Source organism: Episyrphus balteatus, chromosome 3, assembly GCF_945859705.1.
Source record: "Episyrphus balteatus chromosome 3, idEpiBalt1.1, whole genome shotgun sequence".
NCBI classification, from domain to species: domain Eukaryota; kingdom Metazoa; phylum Arthropoda; class Insecta; order Diptera; family Syrphidae; genus Episyrphus; species Episyrphus balteatus.
In genome coordinates this window covers 41,134,481-41,154,083 of record NC_079136.1, presented here as the reverse complement: position 1 = coordinate 41,154,083, position 19,603 = coordinate 41,134,481, and the positions used below count along the sequence as shown (strand labels likewise).

Below are 19,603 nucleotides of genomic sequence, written 5' to 3'. Positions count from 1 at the left end.
AGCTGATTGCGCTTTACATTGTTTTGATGGACAGCTGTTTATTTTGTGGAGACGGTGTGTCAGCATATCAGATCAAGTACAACTATAATTACCGCCGTATCTTTTACATCAGATACCTTACCTTTAATTGAACTCTGGCGTTTGCCTTGATCTATGCTAAATATTCTTTGCAAATTATAAGAAGGCGTATTTGATAACTTAACATAAACAAAAAATATTTTCTTCTGAAAGTACTGTTGACGACAGAGAGAACTATGTATGTTGCTACGCTGATACCCCTTCTTAAAGCCTTACGTAAGAATAACACTACAGCAAAATCTTACAACGAATTTACTTAAAAAGAACTTCTTTATAGAATCACTCAAGTTTTTTTACTTCGTCTAAATGACTTACCTCTCCGAAGCTTGACTTGCTTTTCCTCTAATGGAACCCTAAATTCAGTTTTCTTCAATTAAACTAAACAATTTAATGTAAGCATTTATCACGTATTTATAAAAAAAAAAACTAAACAACAAAAACCATCACGTACAAATAAAAATAGTTTAAACATTTTTTTGTTTGCATATTTTGCAATATTTATTTTTATCCATTTATAACAAAACATTTATCTGTTTGAAATTTCGTTTTTTATTATTATAATATTGTTTGTTTTTTTTTTGTTTTATGTTTTCAATTTTGTTTTTGTTATTAAACCTATTGGTACTAAAGGCTTAAAGCTTGTTTTATTTTTTTTTTATTTTCTTCTTTGTTTTTTATAAATTTCGTGTTTTAATTTAAAATTTCCTTTTTTTTTTTGTTAATTTTTCAATTAATTTGATTTATTTTGAATTTTGGACTGCAAAACAAACAAAAAATTAAAAATGGTTTCTTATTTTTTTTTTCTTTCTTTGGTTTGCAATTCGATTGCTTATATTTGCGATTTTTTTTTTATTTAATTTATATTTTGTTACGACTGCGATTTTTTTAAATTTTCTTTTCTTTTTTTTTTATTCTGTAATATTTTTTTATTTATTTGCTAAATTGTTCCTGTGTATTTTTGCTGCTATTTCTAAAAAACGCTTCTAAATCTTTCGATAAGTCTTCTTTATTTGTTGACGACGACGACAATTGTTCACGCCACTTTTCAAATGATTCCTTCGATATAACCTCCCCATAAAGTTCTGCGAATATTGAATTTATCAAATCTACACGAAATTTGTTACAATCTAACCTCTTGCATTCAGCAATGGCATTGAGACAACTCAATTCACGTTCATCTTTCGAATCTATGCATAAAGTTAATAGCGGTATGCATTTCTTAGTAAATATTTCTTCTCGAAATTTATAAGTGGCGGAGGAGGAGGAGGAGTTATCAGATGATGATGTTTTAGAAGATTTTTTAGTACTACTACTACTATTTATGTTGGGAGTATAAATAATCACAGAATAATCACAGAGGAACATTGTTAGGCTACGAACGAAATTACAGTCAATACGCACATTCGTACTTATAAAATCGATTATAAGATCGACATCTTCACCAGATTGTGCGAGGAGCTCTTCGATGCGCTTCACCAGATCGTCGGTGGTACGCTGACTAAACATTGGTGGAATATATTTATGATTATCGATAAATTCAAAACGATTTGTCGTAACAAAGTTTGGAATTCTGTCTTCGTGTAAAAACATATCCCATCGCAAGTTATTGTAATCCCACAGGGATCGCATGTAATTAGCTCCGAATTCAGATGTAAAATGCACAATCATGCTTTGAAGGAATCTATCGCCGCAGAGTGTGTTGAACCATCTTTTATCCCAAATAGCATCGATTGTTACCAATTCGTGGTGAAGAATTGGACTAAGGAATCTAAAGAAATTTTCCCAGCCCTTGGGCACATCATTGAGAAGAATATCTTCCCATGTTTCACTGAATTTCTCATAGCCCTCTCTGAAGGTTTTGTTTGTGATTAGTTTTTCTTTGAATAGACTGACAAAGAGCTGTGAACAGATTTCGAGTTCATGGCGTTTCAATTTTAACGAATGCAGATAATCTGTGAGGACATAGTTGATGAGACACGCTTGGTGAGGTGTTGGAATGGAATTCCATTTGGCAAAACATTCCGCTGGAGATTTTTCGTATGTGACCAATTCGATGAGTCCAGTTAGTAGGCACTCACACTCATCTCCGTTAAGATCCTGAAGTTCCGGCTGCACTGGTTTTATTAGCTGCTGTTGCTTGGTTTCAGTTGATACAGACCGGCTTTGATGTTGGCTTTGGCTGGCAGGTGAAGATCCTCGGTTGTGCAAGGTCTTTTTAGCTACTTGCCACATCAATGGCGACGAATTGCAAAGTTTTATCTCATCGCTAAAATTAAACGAAAGCTTATTGCGGTCTATTGATTGGGTTTTCTGCTGAGACTCGTGATTTTGTTGCTGTCTCCTCTTGTCATAGCTACCACCTGACATAGCGGGCATAAAGTTGCGAGATCCTCTTTGTTGTTGTTGTTGCTGTTGTTGATTAGAAGGCGGTGCCCTTGTAATAGCTGGTGAAACCTCTCGCGATAACAACGGCACTGGGGTAGACTCTTTTTGATCCCACAATCGAGCCCTCAACTCCACAATGTCCTGCATCATAAATCGAACTCTACTGCTGATCTTCTGTCCAGCACCTTGATTCTTCTTCTCAATTACCTGTCGAATTTTAGCAAATATTGAATCTAACCGTTGTTTGATTGCCCATTCTTTTTCATATCCTGGTTGCAGGTGGGCATTTTCAAGCTGAGGCCCAACTGTGCTCAGCAATTTGCACATAAACTCGAGTTTCTCTTCGCATTTGACATCGAGCAGGGTCTCCACGCAAGCACACACTCGGTCTATTCGAATGAAGCCCATTTTACACATTTCACCAATAAAACGCACGGTACCCCAGGCCCGTCGTCTAAATTGGAACTCCTGATCGTCTAGCTCTGCTTTAATTTCTATCTTCTCCTTGGGATCTGTGGCAGCTGCTAATCGCTCCGTTAAGGGCTTCAGTTTGGCCTCCTTGGCTTTGGCATTATTCACATTGCCATCGAACTCTTCCTGCATGCGTCTGACCAAACTGGTCTTGAACATTACATGGTTAGAATCTTCAGGATTGAAGAGGAATTTACAGAATCGAGCATAAGTCGGTGCGAAATTTGGTTCGCTTACTGTCTTTTCGAAGATCAACAGCATTAATTTGTTTATTCTTTCGACACTGTTCATTGGGAAGTTGGATGCACTTTGAAGGAGTTTATCAAAATTCTCTGGCGTCAGTTTGTTGAGAATTCCACGAATTTTCTTTAGAATTTGTTCATCATCCTCCTCAGCAGATTTAGGACCAAAGTCAGTTAATGTCTGTGGAACCCAGGCATTTTCACTCTGTGCCAGTTTGATCTCCTCATTGAGCGAAAGGTATACTCGAATGATACCGGGATTTCGTTGCTGCTGTTGTTGTTGTTGTTGTTGCTGCTGCTGTTGTTGTTGTTGGTATTCGTTTTGTTGGGGCTGCTGTTGGAATTGTTGTTTATTTCGCTTTCGATTTATACTTATCGAATCCTTATAAGACATCTGTTGTGTTGGGAAGAATTTATTTTGTTGATGTGGTGATGATACTCCTGCGGCTGCAGGATTTTTTCCAATTATTTCACAAATGTGTCCCCTAAACGATGGTGGAAGTTTGGAAGCTGGTTCCATTGCAAGAGACCTCAATTCTTGTAGTGTATATCTTTTCTCTTTGAATTCTTCATTTACTGCTGAACTTGCCGAAGTTTGTCCTTCATTTTCTTCTTCAGCATCAATTTGTAGAGCTGCTTCATTTTCTTCGTCATTGTTTTCTTTTGATTGTTCATTTAATTCCTTAGAAGCAGTAGCAGATAACAACTCTTGAGGAGAATTTTCTATTTCCGAAAAGTCACCGAAGAGAATATCTTGAATTTTGTCATCATCACGTGTTTGTTTTGTTGGAGACGATGGAGATATATCCTCTTCATAACCAGACATAGAGCTATTGAGAAAGAGCAATTCATTGTCATCAGTTGATTTGAGTCCAAGTATTTCGGAGGCAATTTCTTCTGATTTGGATAATTTGGGACTATCGTCAGGCTGCAACGAAGCTGAATGATCGTTTTCGTCATAGGTAAGGGTTTCTGTTGAGTCATCAACTTGAAGGGAGCCTAAAATATATTTGATTTGAGTTTTTGTAAATTACATCGAAAGGGACATTACATTTTCGATTTTGGGTGTTAATTTCGCATTGTTTTTTTAGAATTTGGTTACTAATTTGAAGCTACTTACTGAATAAATACAAAAAAGCAAAATATTACTTGCGATGAAATTACTATGTATTGAAACTGAAATGTTTAAAGCATTGATCGTGCCAAATGCACTACAGTGCATTATCAAATTTCTCATTTTCAAAGTAATGGCAAATAAAACAGGTTGAAAAGCCATTTGATACCAATATTTTTAAAAATGGTCCGAAAATGGATAGTGGAATCTTTTTCACATTCTTAACCACTCCAGCATTTTTCAAACTGAAGTGCCAGTAAACTGGGAAACCTGAAGGGTACTAACAATACCGAACAGAAATATTAACAAATAGTCTTTTTTTTATTAAGCTGTAGACGGGTAACGAAGAAAAAAATAATAAAAATTATTTTTATTTTAAGTGGGCGAAACGCTTTGGACTTAAGGTCACTTGAACTTTAAAATTTAGCTGTAGACGGGTGTTAAATAACTACACGCTGCAGTTTTACAGACTTTGAAGGTACATAATTGTTCTTTAAATATAACAATGGACGCAATGTTTAGCAGCCATGCTCTACTTTAGTATAGCAGAGTATATTGGTCTTACTACAGAACTGAAAAACTAGGTAATAATAGCCATGTGTTCGTGACATTGAGAAGTAAATAAATTTTTTTTCACGAAAACAGTCCAAACCCAATATTGGAAAAAGATCATTTTTTATGGATAACTTTTTATAGCATAACTTCAAATTATTCTAACCAACTCCCAACTCATTTTTACTTTAAATCGTAAGCATGAGCTTTTGCCTAGCTAAATAATTTATAAGCTTCAATGAGAAAAACGACGTTTTTGGGTTTTCAATTCCTCAATATTATACATGCAGTGAATTTCAGAAAAATGAAATGTTCATCTTAACAATGTTTGTTATTAAAAACACAAAACTTGATGATGGCAACAAAATTATTCAAGTATCTATGTACGTAATTGAATTTCTAAAATAGTTTAGCGAAATTAAGACCCAAAAATCTACAAATGCAATAATATTATTTATGGCAAAAATAGGAACTTTTAAAATTACTTTCTTCGCTTTTTTCATGAGCGTCCAACGTCGTCGGAGTTGTTGTTGTGGTAGTTGTTGCAGAACAAACAACTTCAACATCATCGGTAGGTGTTGTTGGTGTCGTTGTCGCTGTTGATGTTGTTGTTGATACTACTCCCTCTTTTTTACTGTTTTTATTACTTTCTTTGGCTTTTGTTTTCAGTCTATTTGTTGAATTGCAAGGATCGGTGAATTTGTCTGCTTGTAGGTTAGGTTTAGCCTTATGATTCTCATTTTGGTTGGTAGCCTTGTTTGTATTATTATTTTCACTTTTAATCAAATCGGCTTTTTGTTTCTTTTGACTTTCTTTCAGACGTTTGTTATTTCTTTTTGTCTTCTTTGAAATTGGTTTAGTTGTTGTTGTTGTTTGGGTTGTTGTTGATGGAGTAGGCGCTGGTGGTGGCGTAGGGGTTGGTGTTCGAGTTCCAGTTGGAGTTACAATTGATTGTGTTTTATTTTTCTTACCGACTTTTCCATCCGAAATCACTACTTTTGTTGGTGATGATTGGCTAACTACCTCATTCGAATCGGGTTTCTCCTCGGGTTCCATTGGTAAAGGTGCAGTTGAAATATCTGAAAATTTGATTTTGTCATTAATCATACGAGTTTTTATCATAGAATCTATGATTTCATACTTCCTTCGGTGGTGGTTGATGATGGAGGAGAAGCTGATGCGGTTGCCTCGTCATCATCACCACTGCTGATCTTCTCAATTGGTTCAGTTGGTTCATTTGTTGTTGTTGTTGTAATGATGGAACTTGTGCGAGATTGTGGTGTCTGATCGACGACGTCTTCGTTCATCATCAATTCTTCTTCGGATGGCGTTTTGCTCTCATTTTCAATTGCCTCTGTCTCTGGCTGTGTGGCCTCTTCTTCCACATCTTCGTCATCAAGCTCAATCGATTCAACTGAAACAATAAAGTTGTATGATTGAGTCACTTTTTTTTATTCAATTTGTTTGTGTGGTTTTAAGTGCGCGAAATAAGGATCAGGTAGAGAAATAATTGTGTGTTTTTGTATTTTTTTTTTTTTGTAATTACCGTGATCAAGAGCTGGTGCTGGTGATGCATCCGTTATATCTTCCTCTGTGATTTCTTCGGTCTCTTTCTGTGGCACATCATCAACATCATCAATTTTCGCCGTTTGTTGTTCCTCCTTGGCATCATTGAGTGATTTTTTAAGCTCATCGATAGATGTGGATGACGGGGTCGTTGTGATTGAAGATGCTGTTGTAGTAACTTCTACATCAGGTGATTCATTGCTGCGGTATTTCTTCTCCATGATGTTCTCTTTTGTTTCGGGATGAATTATAGGGATAGCATGTCTGCGGGGTTTTGCAATATGTGTCTCGCTGCTTAATGGAGCCGTCATCATGTGGCCATAGGTCTGTTGTCCCAGTAATGGCGGCCGACAGAATGTCGAGAAATATTGCACTTGCAATTGTTGTGCCGTTGATGTTGTCGGCGTCATTATGTTTGGCGGTGGTTGTGTTATAACATTCTGTCGCAAGCCAGTCGCTTGTGGCGGCATTGTATACACGGTACACCCTTGTGGCAAACATTGCCGCTGCTGCTGTGGTGCAGCGGCAACTGCTGATGCTTGCGGGTATTGTTGTTGTGTTTGATAGTAATTTGGTGCTGGGGCACAAAATTGCGTTGAACTGGGCACGTTATTGGGATATTGGGGCATGAAAGGCGGTACGGTCAAGATATGAGGCGGCCTTCCGGTGGCCCATTGTGGTTGATGATGTGGTTGGAACTGTTGTTGATTTGCAAAATGTGGTGGTTGAATTTGTTGAGCTGGCCGATGTTGTTGGTGTTGTTGTGGTTGTTGTTGCTGCTGTTGTTGTTGCTGTTGCTGCTGCTGTAGATGAGGCGGTTGTGAAGCGAGTTGTTGTTGTTGATGCGGCGGCATCGCCGCCGTCGCTTGTTGAAGTCCATTTTGATGTTGGACACTTTGCAAATTGGTATAATAATTCTGGCGGTGGTGGTCTTCCGTCGACCAGTACATAAGATTATGTTTACGCAACCTTTTCGCAATAAAATTTTAAAAATATTGTTTGGTTTGATTGAGTTGTTTTCATTTTCTTATTAAAATTAACTACAAATATTGTTGTTTTTTTTTTTATCTAAATACAAAAAATAAAAGTAATAAACGAGTTGAAAATAAAAAAATACAAATGATTGCAAACAGAAAAAAAAAAACTGAATACCAACATGCTTTGAATATGGTTTTCTACTTATGACTACACCGACACATAAAATAGAAGTAGTGGCGTCAACAACGAACTAAACCTAAACGCTGAATTCGAATCCGAGTTCCGTTTGGCCCAATCAAGCCTTGATTCTGAGGGAGGTTCAAAAAATCACCAGAAAATTTGCAATTTAGCCATTATTGGTGGTGATTTGCACAACAAAAACCAACACTTCACTTTTGTTTTTGTGTACTGGTGTTATGTATTATATTGGTCTACTGATCATTGAATCCATTACGAATCATAGATTATATTGATTGAAATGGAAACACTCAAAGCCGATAACTTAAAAACAGCAGTTTTAAAATTGATCTTTTAGAGTAGAGTTTTTCAACTCAGGGCCATTTTTTTCACTCGCAGTTGAACATAACTTGAGGATTTTTAACCCCAACTTCCGAATTTGGTTTTATTTACTCCAAGTTGACGTTTTAAACTTTCGATTTTAAACTCGAGAGTTGATCAACTTCCAGTTCTCTCAACTTCCCTAAAAAGTAGAAGTTTGCCGATCAAACTTGAGAGTTTGCTTCAGATTTTTTTTTTTATTTTCTGTCAAAATTTTGTTGGCAGTTATTATGCTAAAGAAATAATATTCCAAACAAACAAAAATCGAAAAAGTAAACAAAAATCAAAAAATTAAGCACAAAATATACAAATAAATGCTATCGATATGACAGATTCAAATTTTAATTTAAATAAATGAAAGTTTTTGTTCCATATTTCATAAATATCCCAGGGATAATATTCAAACTTGAAGTTGACCAACTTTAAATCCTCAACTGGAGAGTTGACAAAGTAATTAGTGAATAAAAAGAAATTACAATTTGCGTTTCAACACTCGAGTTAAAGTCAACTCTCAAGTTGGCAAACTCGAGAGTTTGCTTCAAGTTGAGCAATAGTGAAAAAAATGGCCCTCAGTCGGTCAATTCACAAATGAACTCCGGCCTATGTATACTTAATAAAAAAAAACCGGAGGCCATCACAAATTCAGAGTAGGACATCAAAGACATTTGTTCACTTGACCCAAGGTAAACTTAAGAACGAGTCACATCTAACTCGCTTCAACATGGTTGGTCGGCTCTCTCTGGGTGGTAAAAGCTGAACATAGTGAACATGTTTAACTTCGTTTTATATTTACTTTCGAGATTTTTACCAGATTTTTCCTGGTAACAAAGAAAAGATGAAATTTTTTGTTTTTGTAATTATAATATCTATTCATATTAAAACGACAACTAATGTTCAGACAAATATAAAATCCTCTTTAAGCTGTCAATTTTAAACGTGATAGCCGCTTGTAAATATGGTCAAATTCATAAACGGATCACTGCGTTAATGAATTCATCCTACTGGTGTCTAAACACTGCTTTCTGTGTGCTAAGAGAGATTGTACTGATCCTTCAACCTAAAACATTGTACCAAAAACTCGTTTTTGTTTTAACAATAGTTACAATTCAATTGAGGAACTTTCTATGCACTAATGATACCAAAATAGTTCTTTTTGTGTTCAAGGGTCTTTTGATACTCTCCTTATGGTGCATACGCCCAAAAATAACTAGTTTTGTATCATTAGTGCATAGAAAGTTCCTCACTTGCATCTTGGGCCAATCGTTTACGAAATTATTTCATTTATCTACATGCTTTTTCGTTAGTAATGGTGCTTTAAGCAGACTTTAGGCTAGTAGTTTAGCTTCCAGCACATGTTCTGTTAATGCCATAGCGCTAACAGAAACTTGTAGTCAATTTTACATACAAAAAAAAAAAAATGAAAAAAAGTCATATTTGGATGCTTGAAAGAAAAAGACACTGCGATTTTAATGTTCGGGCATAAACTAGAGTGTTTTAATAAATGCCTTATACAAGAAAGTGATAAGCATACTTAAAAAGTTGAAAACCTTGGATATGATAACTCCCGCCCAATGCATAATATAATTTTAAACTTTTTTGCAAAGCAGGACTTTAAAAAATATTTAACTTTTTATCAAAATTGTGTAAGCACAATTTACACAGCTGTACATACCATTATACTTGTATTTTTAAATGGGATTCGAAAAAAGTTCTTTTCCTACTACAGGTGCCATTCTTTAAGTTATCAAATAGCTTTAACTAGACCCTACCTGTTGGATTATGTGAGAAAATAACCACCTTATTTAATATTTATTGTGCCAACACAAATTCATTCCTCTCTCTTAATATTCCTGACACTAGGCTATTCAAGAGGTTAGAGTATTAACCATAACTGTTCACAGCAGCACCAACTGAGCTATGTACTATAGAGATTTTTTCAAGAAACGTTATTTATAGTTTTATGTTAAGTTTGTTTCCATATTGGTGTTATTGATACAATAACCGTTAAAAAAGCCGATTAGTATGTTAACATTTGGAAGTAATTTAAATAACAAAACCCGACCTCTAAAACAAGTGTCATTTATAAAAAAAAATAAAAATAACAAATTTATGTATAAGTCTACGACGCTGATTTGATGATAAATATGCCAATAATCTGACTCATCATAGTTTTGTTAGAAAAAAATAAAACAAAAAAAAACTATTCACAGCTTTAACCTACTTGACTACCTGAGATGTTGTTATTATCCACATAGTTACTCTACCCTCGCTTTTAAATGAGTAACCTACCTCCAAGATTCTTCTATCAATCATAAAATAAAAACCTACATTCTTTGATACGTCAGCAAACAAAAACAAACAAAAAAAAAAAAAGATAACAAAAATGTGGGATAGTAGTAAAAAAAAAAAAAATGAGAAATACAAAAACAAAACAAAACAAATACCTACGACTGACTACAACCAACCAACAAGAAAACACAACTTCCTAGGAACTAAAATTCTAAAATTGGCAATATCATTTCTTCGTCGTTATCTTGTGTCGTGTTGTTGTTGGTTATTTGGAATTGAATCCCATGCCGGATTCAACAAAAATACCAACAAGAGAAAGTTCCAAGAATGTTTTTTATATGCTGCGTTATGTTGTGTGCGCACGCAGCACACTCCATGATACAATTTTTTCTTGTTTTTCTTTGCAAACTAACTCTCTGACGTCGTCAATGTGATTTTGTCTGCAACCAAGACGACTAAATACAACGTTGAACTAAATATTCCCTCAAGAACCTGTTCTGCAGAAGCGGCCCACTTTATATCTCTTTTTTTTTTTTATTTAAAATTTTTCTCACAATCTAGCACACACTAGAACTTACATAAGGAAACAACAGAAACTTCTTCTTGCATTCACAAAAAAATAAAAATGCACTAAGTACATCTAGACCAGGGATGAAAAATCGTCTTTGAGCATTGTATCGAAAGTGAAATAAAAAGTGTATCGAATTGTACTTTTTGAATCTTTCAAATTTTTTTAAAGAACAATTCGAAAAATTTATTTTTAATGGACGAATAACTTTTAGCCCAGTAATTTTAGGCATTTTTAACACCAATCTGCGGAAAAATTCCTACTGGGCTTGATTTTGGTATAGACCTTCGTTAAGGCGTTGTTATGAAGATGATATGAAAATTAAATTTATTTTATTTATTCGGAAAAAGTTTTGAGTGCATTTTTGATTTTGTTCTTTGTTACTTTGATAAGGAATGGGTCGTTTACAACTGCACAGGGCTGCCAGAAATCATGATTTAGCATGATTTTCATGTTTTTTGAACTAAAATCATGTTTTAATGTTTTCGTGCCCAAAATCATGTTTTTTTTTAAACCAAGAGAAAAATCTTTATAATCTTTTTGTAAACCAACAATCTTTTTCACTAGATGAACTGTTATTTTTAATGGGGGTTATCATGAATAAAAATTTCCCTCGAAATGTTTCCCATGTTTTAAATATGGGAGCGAAAATGATCATAAAAAGTTTCCCTCGGAATTTATTGGTATCGGCAATCAATTTTCCAGGGGAATTTAGACATCATTTCTTTGCTGCCTGGAAATAAATTTCGAGGGAGATTCAGGATCGCACAAAAAATTCCGAGGAAAACAAAATTCACCTCGAGATTCACGATAGGGCCCAATAAGTCATTTAATACCTACATGAAGTATGTATACATATATAAAATTAACCTTAAATGAGTACAAATTATAAACTAATTTATGTTTTCAAGTTTTATTTCCTCCATTTTTGTAACTTAAGTTATAATTACAATGGCCACCTTTTGAAAAAAGTGGGTAAATTACAAAAGCAAATAATTATTTTTTCCTTCAAAGGGCAATTTTTCCCGAAAAAAAACTATAAACGTTTTGAAGCCAAGATCTAAGAATTCTCCATCATAAAATGAGTTTGATAATTTTCACTTTAAGAATTTTTGCAAATAGTACCCCCTACCCTCTGTTGTTATACCTCTGATACTTTATACTATTTTCTAAAATGAACTCGAAATAATTTGTTTTATTCCCCCCTCTCAAATTTTGCTTTTTTTTATAAATCATGTTTTTTGAACTGAAATCATGTTTTTTATCATGTTTTTTTTTAATTTCGATTTAAAACCGCCATATAAAATCGCTGGCGAATTTCACACAACCTTCCAATAAAAGCAGATATTTTTATTATTATTAGTAGAAATAAGATCCAGTCTAACTTACACTTGAATCGGTGATTGTTAAAACAACATTAGTGACAAATTTTTTGAAACCACTTTTATAACTGTTTTGCATTGCTTATGGGTAGAACTAGCGTTGAGAGCAAAACCAACACGATTTGATATTTGGATCATATAAAATTTCGAGGTAAAAATACGCATTTAGTGCTAAAACAACATATCTCTTCTGCCAATTTTGAAATTGAGCGTTAATACACCTTAAGTACTTCATATTAATACAACGCTGGAAAAACGAAGTAAGAAAACTGTTGTTTCTTACAGTTTTTCGATGATTTGGAGTCAGTCAGTTGTTCGCGGTCATTCAAGTGGAATTGCATCTTTCAAAATGTTCTTGTTAATAAATTAAATTGGTATCAAATGAAAAAACTATATCTTAGGAAAAAGTTTTACTATGAATTTTTTACTGCATTTGGATTAAGAATGTAAGATATTGCAATATTAGTATTCGTAATGCATCTTGCAATGTGTGAAGGACATATTGAATTTAATTTTTATTGTAAATATACAGGGTGTCCCAAAAGTAATGGATCAAACGAAATATGCTGATTGGGGAACTTAAGGGCTCTCAGAATTTGGTAACTTGTTCATCCCAAATCCTTACGGTTTTCGATTTAATGCAATTCTTGTGCAATTTCGAAAAATTCCTACTTGGCAACAGTATTTTGCTTCCTGCGCCCATTATTGTTTTTTGTTTTTTTAAATTCTTTTACGAAAACATTGCCAAATAATTATTAACCATTAATTTATCAAAAAAAAATTTATTCCATACGCCATTTCGCTGCAAATTAACTAACAGTTTCAAGTTTTATAAAAAATCTATTTCTAACTTTTATTTGAGAGCGCCACCGCAAAAATATTTTGTACGGTGTGACACTGGTCTATTATTTTAAAAACTTGTCCCAGTATTGCAGTTTTCAAAAAAGTATAAAAGTTTCCAAAGTTGAAGTTAGATCGCAAAATATTGCAATTTGAATTCAACAAAACAAGGTTTTTCAGAGCAAAAATTCAAACAAAAATAGAGAATTTTGTTCAAAGAGAAATAAACAAACAACTGTTCAAGAAAATTTGTTTATTTTTGTTTGTTTTTTGCTCTGAAAAACCCTGTTTTGTTGAATTCAAATTGTAATAATTTGCGATCTAGCTTCAACTTTGGAAACTTTTATACTTTTTTGAAAACTGCAATACTGGGACAAGTTTTTAAAATAATAAACCAGTGTCACACTGTACAAAATTTTTTTGCGGTGGCGCTCTCAAATAAAAGTAAGAAATAGATTTTTTATAAAACTTGAAACTGTTAGTTAATTTGCAGCGAAATGGCGTATGGAATAAAAATTTTTTTGATAAATTAATGGTTCCTAATTATTTGGCAATATTTTCGTAAAAGAATTTAAAAAAACAAAAAACAATAATGGGCGCAGGAAGCAAAATACTGTTGCCAAGTAGGAATTTTTCGAAATTGCACAAGAATTGCATTAAATCGAAAACCGTAAGGATTTGGGATGAACAAGTTACCAAATTCTGAGAGCCCTTAAGTTCCCCAATCAGCATATTTCGTTTGATCCATTACTTTTGGGACACCCTGTATAATATGATGCTCTGTTATTTTCCCTGAGCCATTAACTTCGAAATTTTGTTCTTGAGTTTTCAAGCTTTTAATACCAGCAAAGAATTGAAAATGCAAACTAAAAAAAAATTCTTAAATCTTGTCTTATAAGGCTTCTAGTTTGGTTTCTATTGGTTTGATATTCAAGATCAAGGTCTTCAAACTTATGGAAAATTACAAACTATGATATTTTGCACTTCAAATAAACATTACAATTTTGACAACATTGAGACAATCAATAAAAAGTGTAAAATGCATTTTATCCGTTTTTGAAGTACGTCACAAGAATAAAACTTTTGCGTAATATTAATAAAACTTAATTACGTCAAAAAATAATAAATGCATTGCTTGGTCGCGGAACGTCCACGCTCCATACAAATTTGCCCATTCTCCATTTAGTTTTATGTTCTTGTATTTTATATATTAATAAAATTGCTGAATTAATAATGCATTTTTATTCTTTTCTTTTTTTTCTAATATTTTGGATGTAATATGACTGTCAAAACAACCATATCTTCAAGTAATTAAGTTATTTTGACTCCCAATAAAACGTTGGGTGTTAAAACAACATATAAAATATATTTATTTTTTGTTAAATCTCCTTTAATAAAGATATTTTTTTTAACTTTTTGTTAGTATCAACTCTCAACAAGACCTCTAAACCGATTTTAAAGCTAAAATTGTCAATGCGGCCGCGTCGTCAAAAATACAGAGTTTTTTTGTCTCTCCTGAAAAAAAATAAAAATGTTACTTATGTTGTTTTAACCGATTCACTTTGGTCTGGTGAAAAAAGAAGAAAACATTAGTGCTACAATTCTTATTATTTTTATAAATCTGTTTAAAAATTCTAGTTTTACTTTTTACTTTTGTTGCGGCCCATAAAAGTTTAGATCTCGCTGTTTTGGGCTCTAGTAACCATTGCCTTTGACATGCCTGGTCTACAATGTTTAAAGCAACAAGTGTGTTGGATGGAGGGAGTTTTTTTTTTTTAGTTAGAGAGAAGAGGAGTACGAGGCCCACTACAACACGATACAACTACACCCACTCCACCGATTGCCCCGCCATCCATCAAATTAAGGGTGAATGAATTCGCAAAAATAATAAAACTAAAAAAGATAAACTGAATGAGTTTGCCCTGCCTTCGCCCTCGTCATCAACCAGCTTCCACTCAGACAGGAGACACGAAGAAGAATCTCTTCTTCCTTTGTCATTGTCACTCTTGTGTAGAAAAAGCACGAATACAAATTCGCATTGCTTTTACCCACTTTCCCACCCTCTCTTCAGTTATTAATAAAAAAAAAAGAAGAAAAAAAAAAACGCAAACTGATGACGAGCGTGGTGCTTATCAATATCTTTTCTTCTTCTTTTTTCTGTTCACACACGAGCAACAAAATTAATTGAAATAAAGAAAGAAGAAAAGAAAGGAAAAAAAAAAACAATAAATCAAAATAAAAATTTTCACCAACAAAAAAATATAGAAGAAAAAAAAATTTCCTTTTTTCTTTTAAATAATTGAATAAAAAATATAAAAAAAACCTGGAAAAAAAAAAAACAGACAAGACTTATACTTACTTAAAAAAAAAAAAAAAAAAACTTGAAATGAATTGGAAATCAAGACTCGACTCACCTTTTGTTTGTGGTTCTTTCTGTTTTGATTATTGGTAGTTTGGTTTTATTGGTTTTTCTTTTTTTTTTGTATTTCAGTTGGAAAATCAATTTTCAATTTTCTTCTTCTTTAGTAGAGACGAGCGAGACAAATAAAACAAAAAAAAAAAACCAAAGAACAAAAAATACAAAAGAAAAAAAAAGATATCTCTTTTCTTTTTTCAACCCAAAGTAAAAAATTAATCAAAAAAAATATATATTCAAATTATATATTTCGCGACACTTGATTAAAAATATAAAAAATAAATCAAAATAGAAAAAAATTTAACAAAAAAAAATTAAATTAAAAATAATAAAAAAAAATATTTCGTGAAGGCGTTGTCTGTCACCACCGGACAAGTCTCTTTTTTCTTTTTTAAAACTGTCTCGTCTCCTCGTTGGTTGGATTCGTTTGGGAGATTGATAATTTTTGCACAAGTTATTAAAGTTTTTTTTCAATATATTTATTGATTTTATAATGAATGAATGTTTTTTTTTTTGCATTTGTTGGTAAAAATAATATTCAATTAAACAACGGTATTAGTTGCAAAAAAAATAAATTATGACAAATTATTGTTTGTCAATTTTTCTGGAAAATAGAGCACACAGCGTCCTCTCAACTCGTACGAGTAAAAGACACTAAACGAACGAGAACGAGAAACGACAATGAAACGAATGTGGTTGCAATATGAAAGAGGAAAAGAGAAAGATATATTTTTTTCTTATAAAAATGCATAGAGGAAGGAATACCTAGAGACGCGACCAGAGATACCCAAAAGAGATGAGAAACTTCTGACGTCATTCGGGTTTGCCTACAAGCTGCTTTAGACATTTTTGGATAAGTATGCGTGAAAACACGCATACTTAGCCAGAAATGTCTATTCACCACTGTGGGAAGTAAAAAAGCCGTTTTTTTTAAAAATTAGCAGTTATTTTGAAAAAAAATGAAAAGTTCAGAAAATGGGGAAGAATCAGAAAACGAAGTTCAGAAAATGGAAATGTGTGTTCCATTGGGTTGATCTGAAATGCTGCGCACTTAAGAAATAATTAAATCATTTAAATGCATCAAAAATATTTATCTGTAGAGTGTACGGCATCAAATTGACGAAGAAAAAAATATTCAAAACTTTATTATTTTGACTTTGACGTAATAACCGATGGTATTTTTTCGTTAACATGTTCGCTGCTGATTTTGGAGAATTAAAATTTTTTCTTTTCGCTTGAACTGAAAAAGTACAAAAGTAAAAATTTTCAAACTGATTTTGTAATGATTTCCCGACACTCTTTTTTACAAACGAATTGCGCTAGGGAAAAAATATTTTCACTATTTTACTTTTGCAAAAAGTGGTCAATGTAGTTAGGGCTTTAGTTGTTATTTGCATTTGCAAATTTGAAAAAAAAAAATCATTAATTTTACATATTTACTTTGGAAAACACGAACTCAATTCACAAATTAAAACTCAGTCACAAGTCACGCCTTTCTTTTATTCTTTTTTGTTTTTTCTTTTGACTTTTTTCTTACACAGACCAGCGTTGAAATTTCTCCATATATCAACACTGCTCGCGCTAAATTTTAGCTGAGATAAAATTCCCATACAAGTTATCGATAATTTGTATGGGATCCATTTTATCTCGGCTAAAAATTTTCGATAATTTGTATGGGAGCTAAAATTTAGCGCGAGCAGCGTACCAGGCTAAAAAATAGGTTCGTCTCACCAAGAGAGATCTTAGAAAAAACTTTGCTAATTTTATGTATATAACAATCTAATCAGGGCCCCTGTTCTGTAACTTTATCACTGGCGATAAACGTTTTTCAATGTCTCCAAAATCCATTTTCTTCCATAAATAAAGCAAAATTTCTTTCAAATTCAGAATGTATGAATTAAGAAATTATGATCTGGAACAAAATTTCTTTTATTTTGATGTGATTTAATGGATTTTAAAGCCATTCAAATATTTTATCGCCAGTGATAAAAGTTACAGAACATGGGCACAGGATCCATTTTAGATTTGTATCTGAAAAGTGCATTGCGTAGGTATTTATATTAACATTTCAATTCAACCATGTCAAACAAATTTTTGAATATTTTTTTCTATGAGAACTTTTTTCAAACCCCATTTTCTCCGCTTTTTTGTTGTTAATATTTTTAGATATTTCTGTATAAAATACCTATAACACAACAAATAAAGTACCTTGGGACTACTGTTTTTATCGAGAGAAAGTAAAATCTTATCTGGATTTTTCAAAAATCTATACATATAAAGTGTTTGTTGTATTGAACAGGTAAATTGTTTTGATTTTAAATATCCCGATGTCGTTTTTTTGCACAAAATCTATATATAAACAAAAAACACATCTATTTATTGTGTAATGTAAAAATTGTATGATGTTATCCGACCCTTAGCTTAAACTTCGTGTGTCTATACCCTTACATCAGAATTTTCCAAACGCACCCTTTGAAAAATTTTACAGCTATTTTATTCGAGGTGAATTCAAATTTGTTATGTCAAAAAAAAAAACAAAATCCAAAACAAATGTTTAGTTTGTAGATTTATATTTGGTAATGCAGGCTATTTTGGTCCATTGATTTTAAATGCAAATAAAAGATGAAATAAAGTTATTATTTTATTTGCATTTAAAATAAATTGACCAAAATAGCCTGCATTACCACATAAAAATCACATATAAAGCCGCATTTTGCAATTGAATCGATTGTATTGTCATCCCTCCATACTCTATTAGCGACAAACCAAGTGTAAGTACGAAGATTAAGAAGTCTTGACATGATTAAAATAAAATATCTTGTAGGACGCTGGAATCAAGCATTGGTGTATCCTCTAACAGTGGCTTCAAAGTCTGCATCAATTGCTCGTAAGAATGCAGCATTTAAGATTCTCGATTCAATGCGCAAACACTCCCTGAAATTGGTTGAACGAGCGATGATGTGCAGTGAGGAATTGATTCGGGTGGCCATCCTCTGGCATGAACAATGGGCTGAGGGACTGGAAGAGGCTTCCCGTTTGCACTTTGGTGAAAGAAACGTAAAAGGAATGTTTGAGATATTGGAACCATTGCACAATATGCTTGATTGTGGGCCATAAACATTGAAAAAGACTACATTCAGTCAGGCCTATGGACGTGAATTAACCGAAGACTACGAATGAAGTCAGATACATAAGACTTCTTCGAATTGGATGGATTTTGCCCATGCATGTTACATATACTATCATGTATTTCGAAAAATATCAAGGCAACTGCCTCAGTTGACTTCATTGGAACTGCCTTATGTTAGTCCAAAATTGTTGGCCTGCAAGGACTTGGAATTTGCTGTGCCAGGAAGTTATAATCCAGGTAAGTGAGATTTGGAATCTCTTTTAACTTTTTTTAGTGAAATATTAATTTTTGTTTCTTTGATAGGTCAAGAACTGATTCGCATTAGTCACATTAAGAGGAACCTCCAAGTGATAACGTCGAAGCAACGAAGATTTGCGGCAGGATGAACGTGTAATGCAGTTGTTTAGTCTAGTCAATGCGTTACTGTTGGACGATCCTGATACGTTCCGACGTAATTTGACTATTCAACGTTATACCGTCATTGTTGTTGCTCAAGAGTCCATCGTTGGAGGTTGGGTTTAAGCGGCGTAGGTACTAACTACACTCGATCCCTTGCTGTTATGTCGATGGTGGCTGAAATAACGAATTCCAAAGGTCTCGTTATTGTTGGTCGTGTGAAAAGTAAACTAACAGGAACAGATTTCCAAAAGAAAAATGCAGTAACTATTCAACAAGTTGACTTGCTTATTCAACAGGCGACAGACAACGAGAATCTTTGTCAGTGTTATATTGGCTGGTGTCCATTTTGGTAAACAAAAAAAAAAAGATAACATTACAAACTATTGGGATAACTGCAGTTTTTTTTTTCTTTTTGCTTTTGAACCTTTAATGGTTTTATTATTTCATTTTTTTTTTTAAGATTTATATATATATTTCTTTTTAATTTACTTTAAGTTTACTTTAACTTTTATACCGATTTCTTGTGTTTGATTGGAAGAACACTTAACGCGCTCTAATCTATAAGTAAGAAAAAATTTGTTTATTGTAATTGCTTTTTTCATTCTTATTATAACTTTGTATCTATATTAAATAAA

At 33.0% G+C, this 19,603-nt stretch overlaps 1 protein-coding gene and 1 long non-coding RNA gene across 3 annotated transcripts in view; one reads left to right on the top strand and one right to left on the bottom strand.

The window, feature by feature from the left end:
- Positions 1–557: 557 nt before the first annotated feature.
- Positions 558–19,603, bottom strand: part of LOC129915500 (eukaryotic translation initiation factor 4 gamma) — a 35,790-nt gene continuing 16,744 nt past the window's right edge. Inside the window, exons 1-5 of one of the 2 annotated variants that reach the window (XM_055995059.1) lie at positions 15,438–16,093; positions 6,389–7,377; positions 5,984–6,256; positions 5,328–5,921; positions 558–4,175 (exon numbers count right to left, since the gene is read on the bottom strand). In XM_055995059.1, the coding sequence (XP_055851034.1) occupies positions 1,009–4,175; positions 5,328–5,921; positions 5,984–6,256; positions 6,389–7,358 (5,004 nt within the window). In that variant the 5' untranslated portion in view covers positions 7,359–7,377; positions 15,438–16,093 and the 3' untranslated portion in view covers positions 558–1,008. Of the gene's footprint in view, positions 4,176–5,327; positions 5,922–5,983; positions 6,257–6,388; positions 7,378–15,437; positions 16,094–19,603 lie in introns of those variants that run through there. The other variant, XM_055995058.1, reaches the window with a different exon arrangement.
- LOC129915505 (uncharacterized) lies at positions 18,004–19,360 on the top strand. Its single transcript, XR_008772311.1, has 3 exons — positions 18,004–18,210; positions 18,264–18,806; positions 18,873–19,360. It is a non-coding gene; the product is annotated as an uncharacterized LOC129915505 (long non-coding RNA).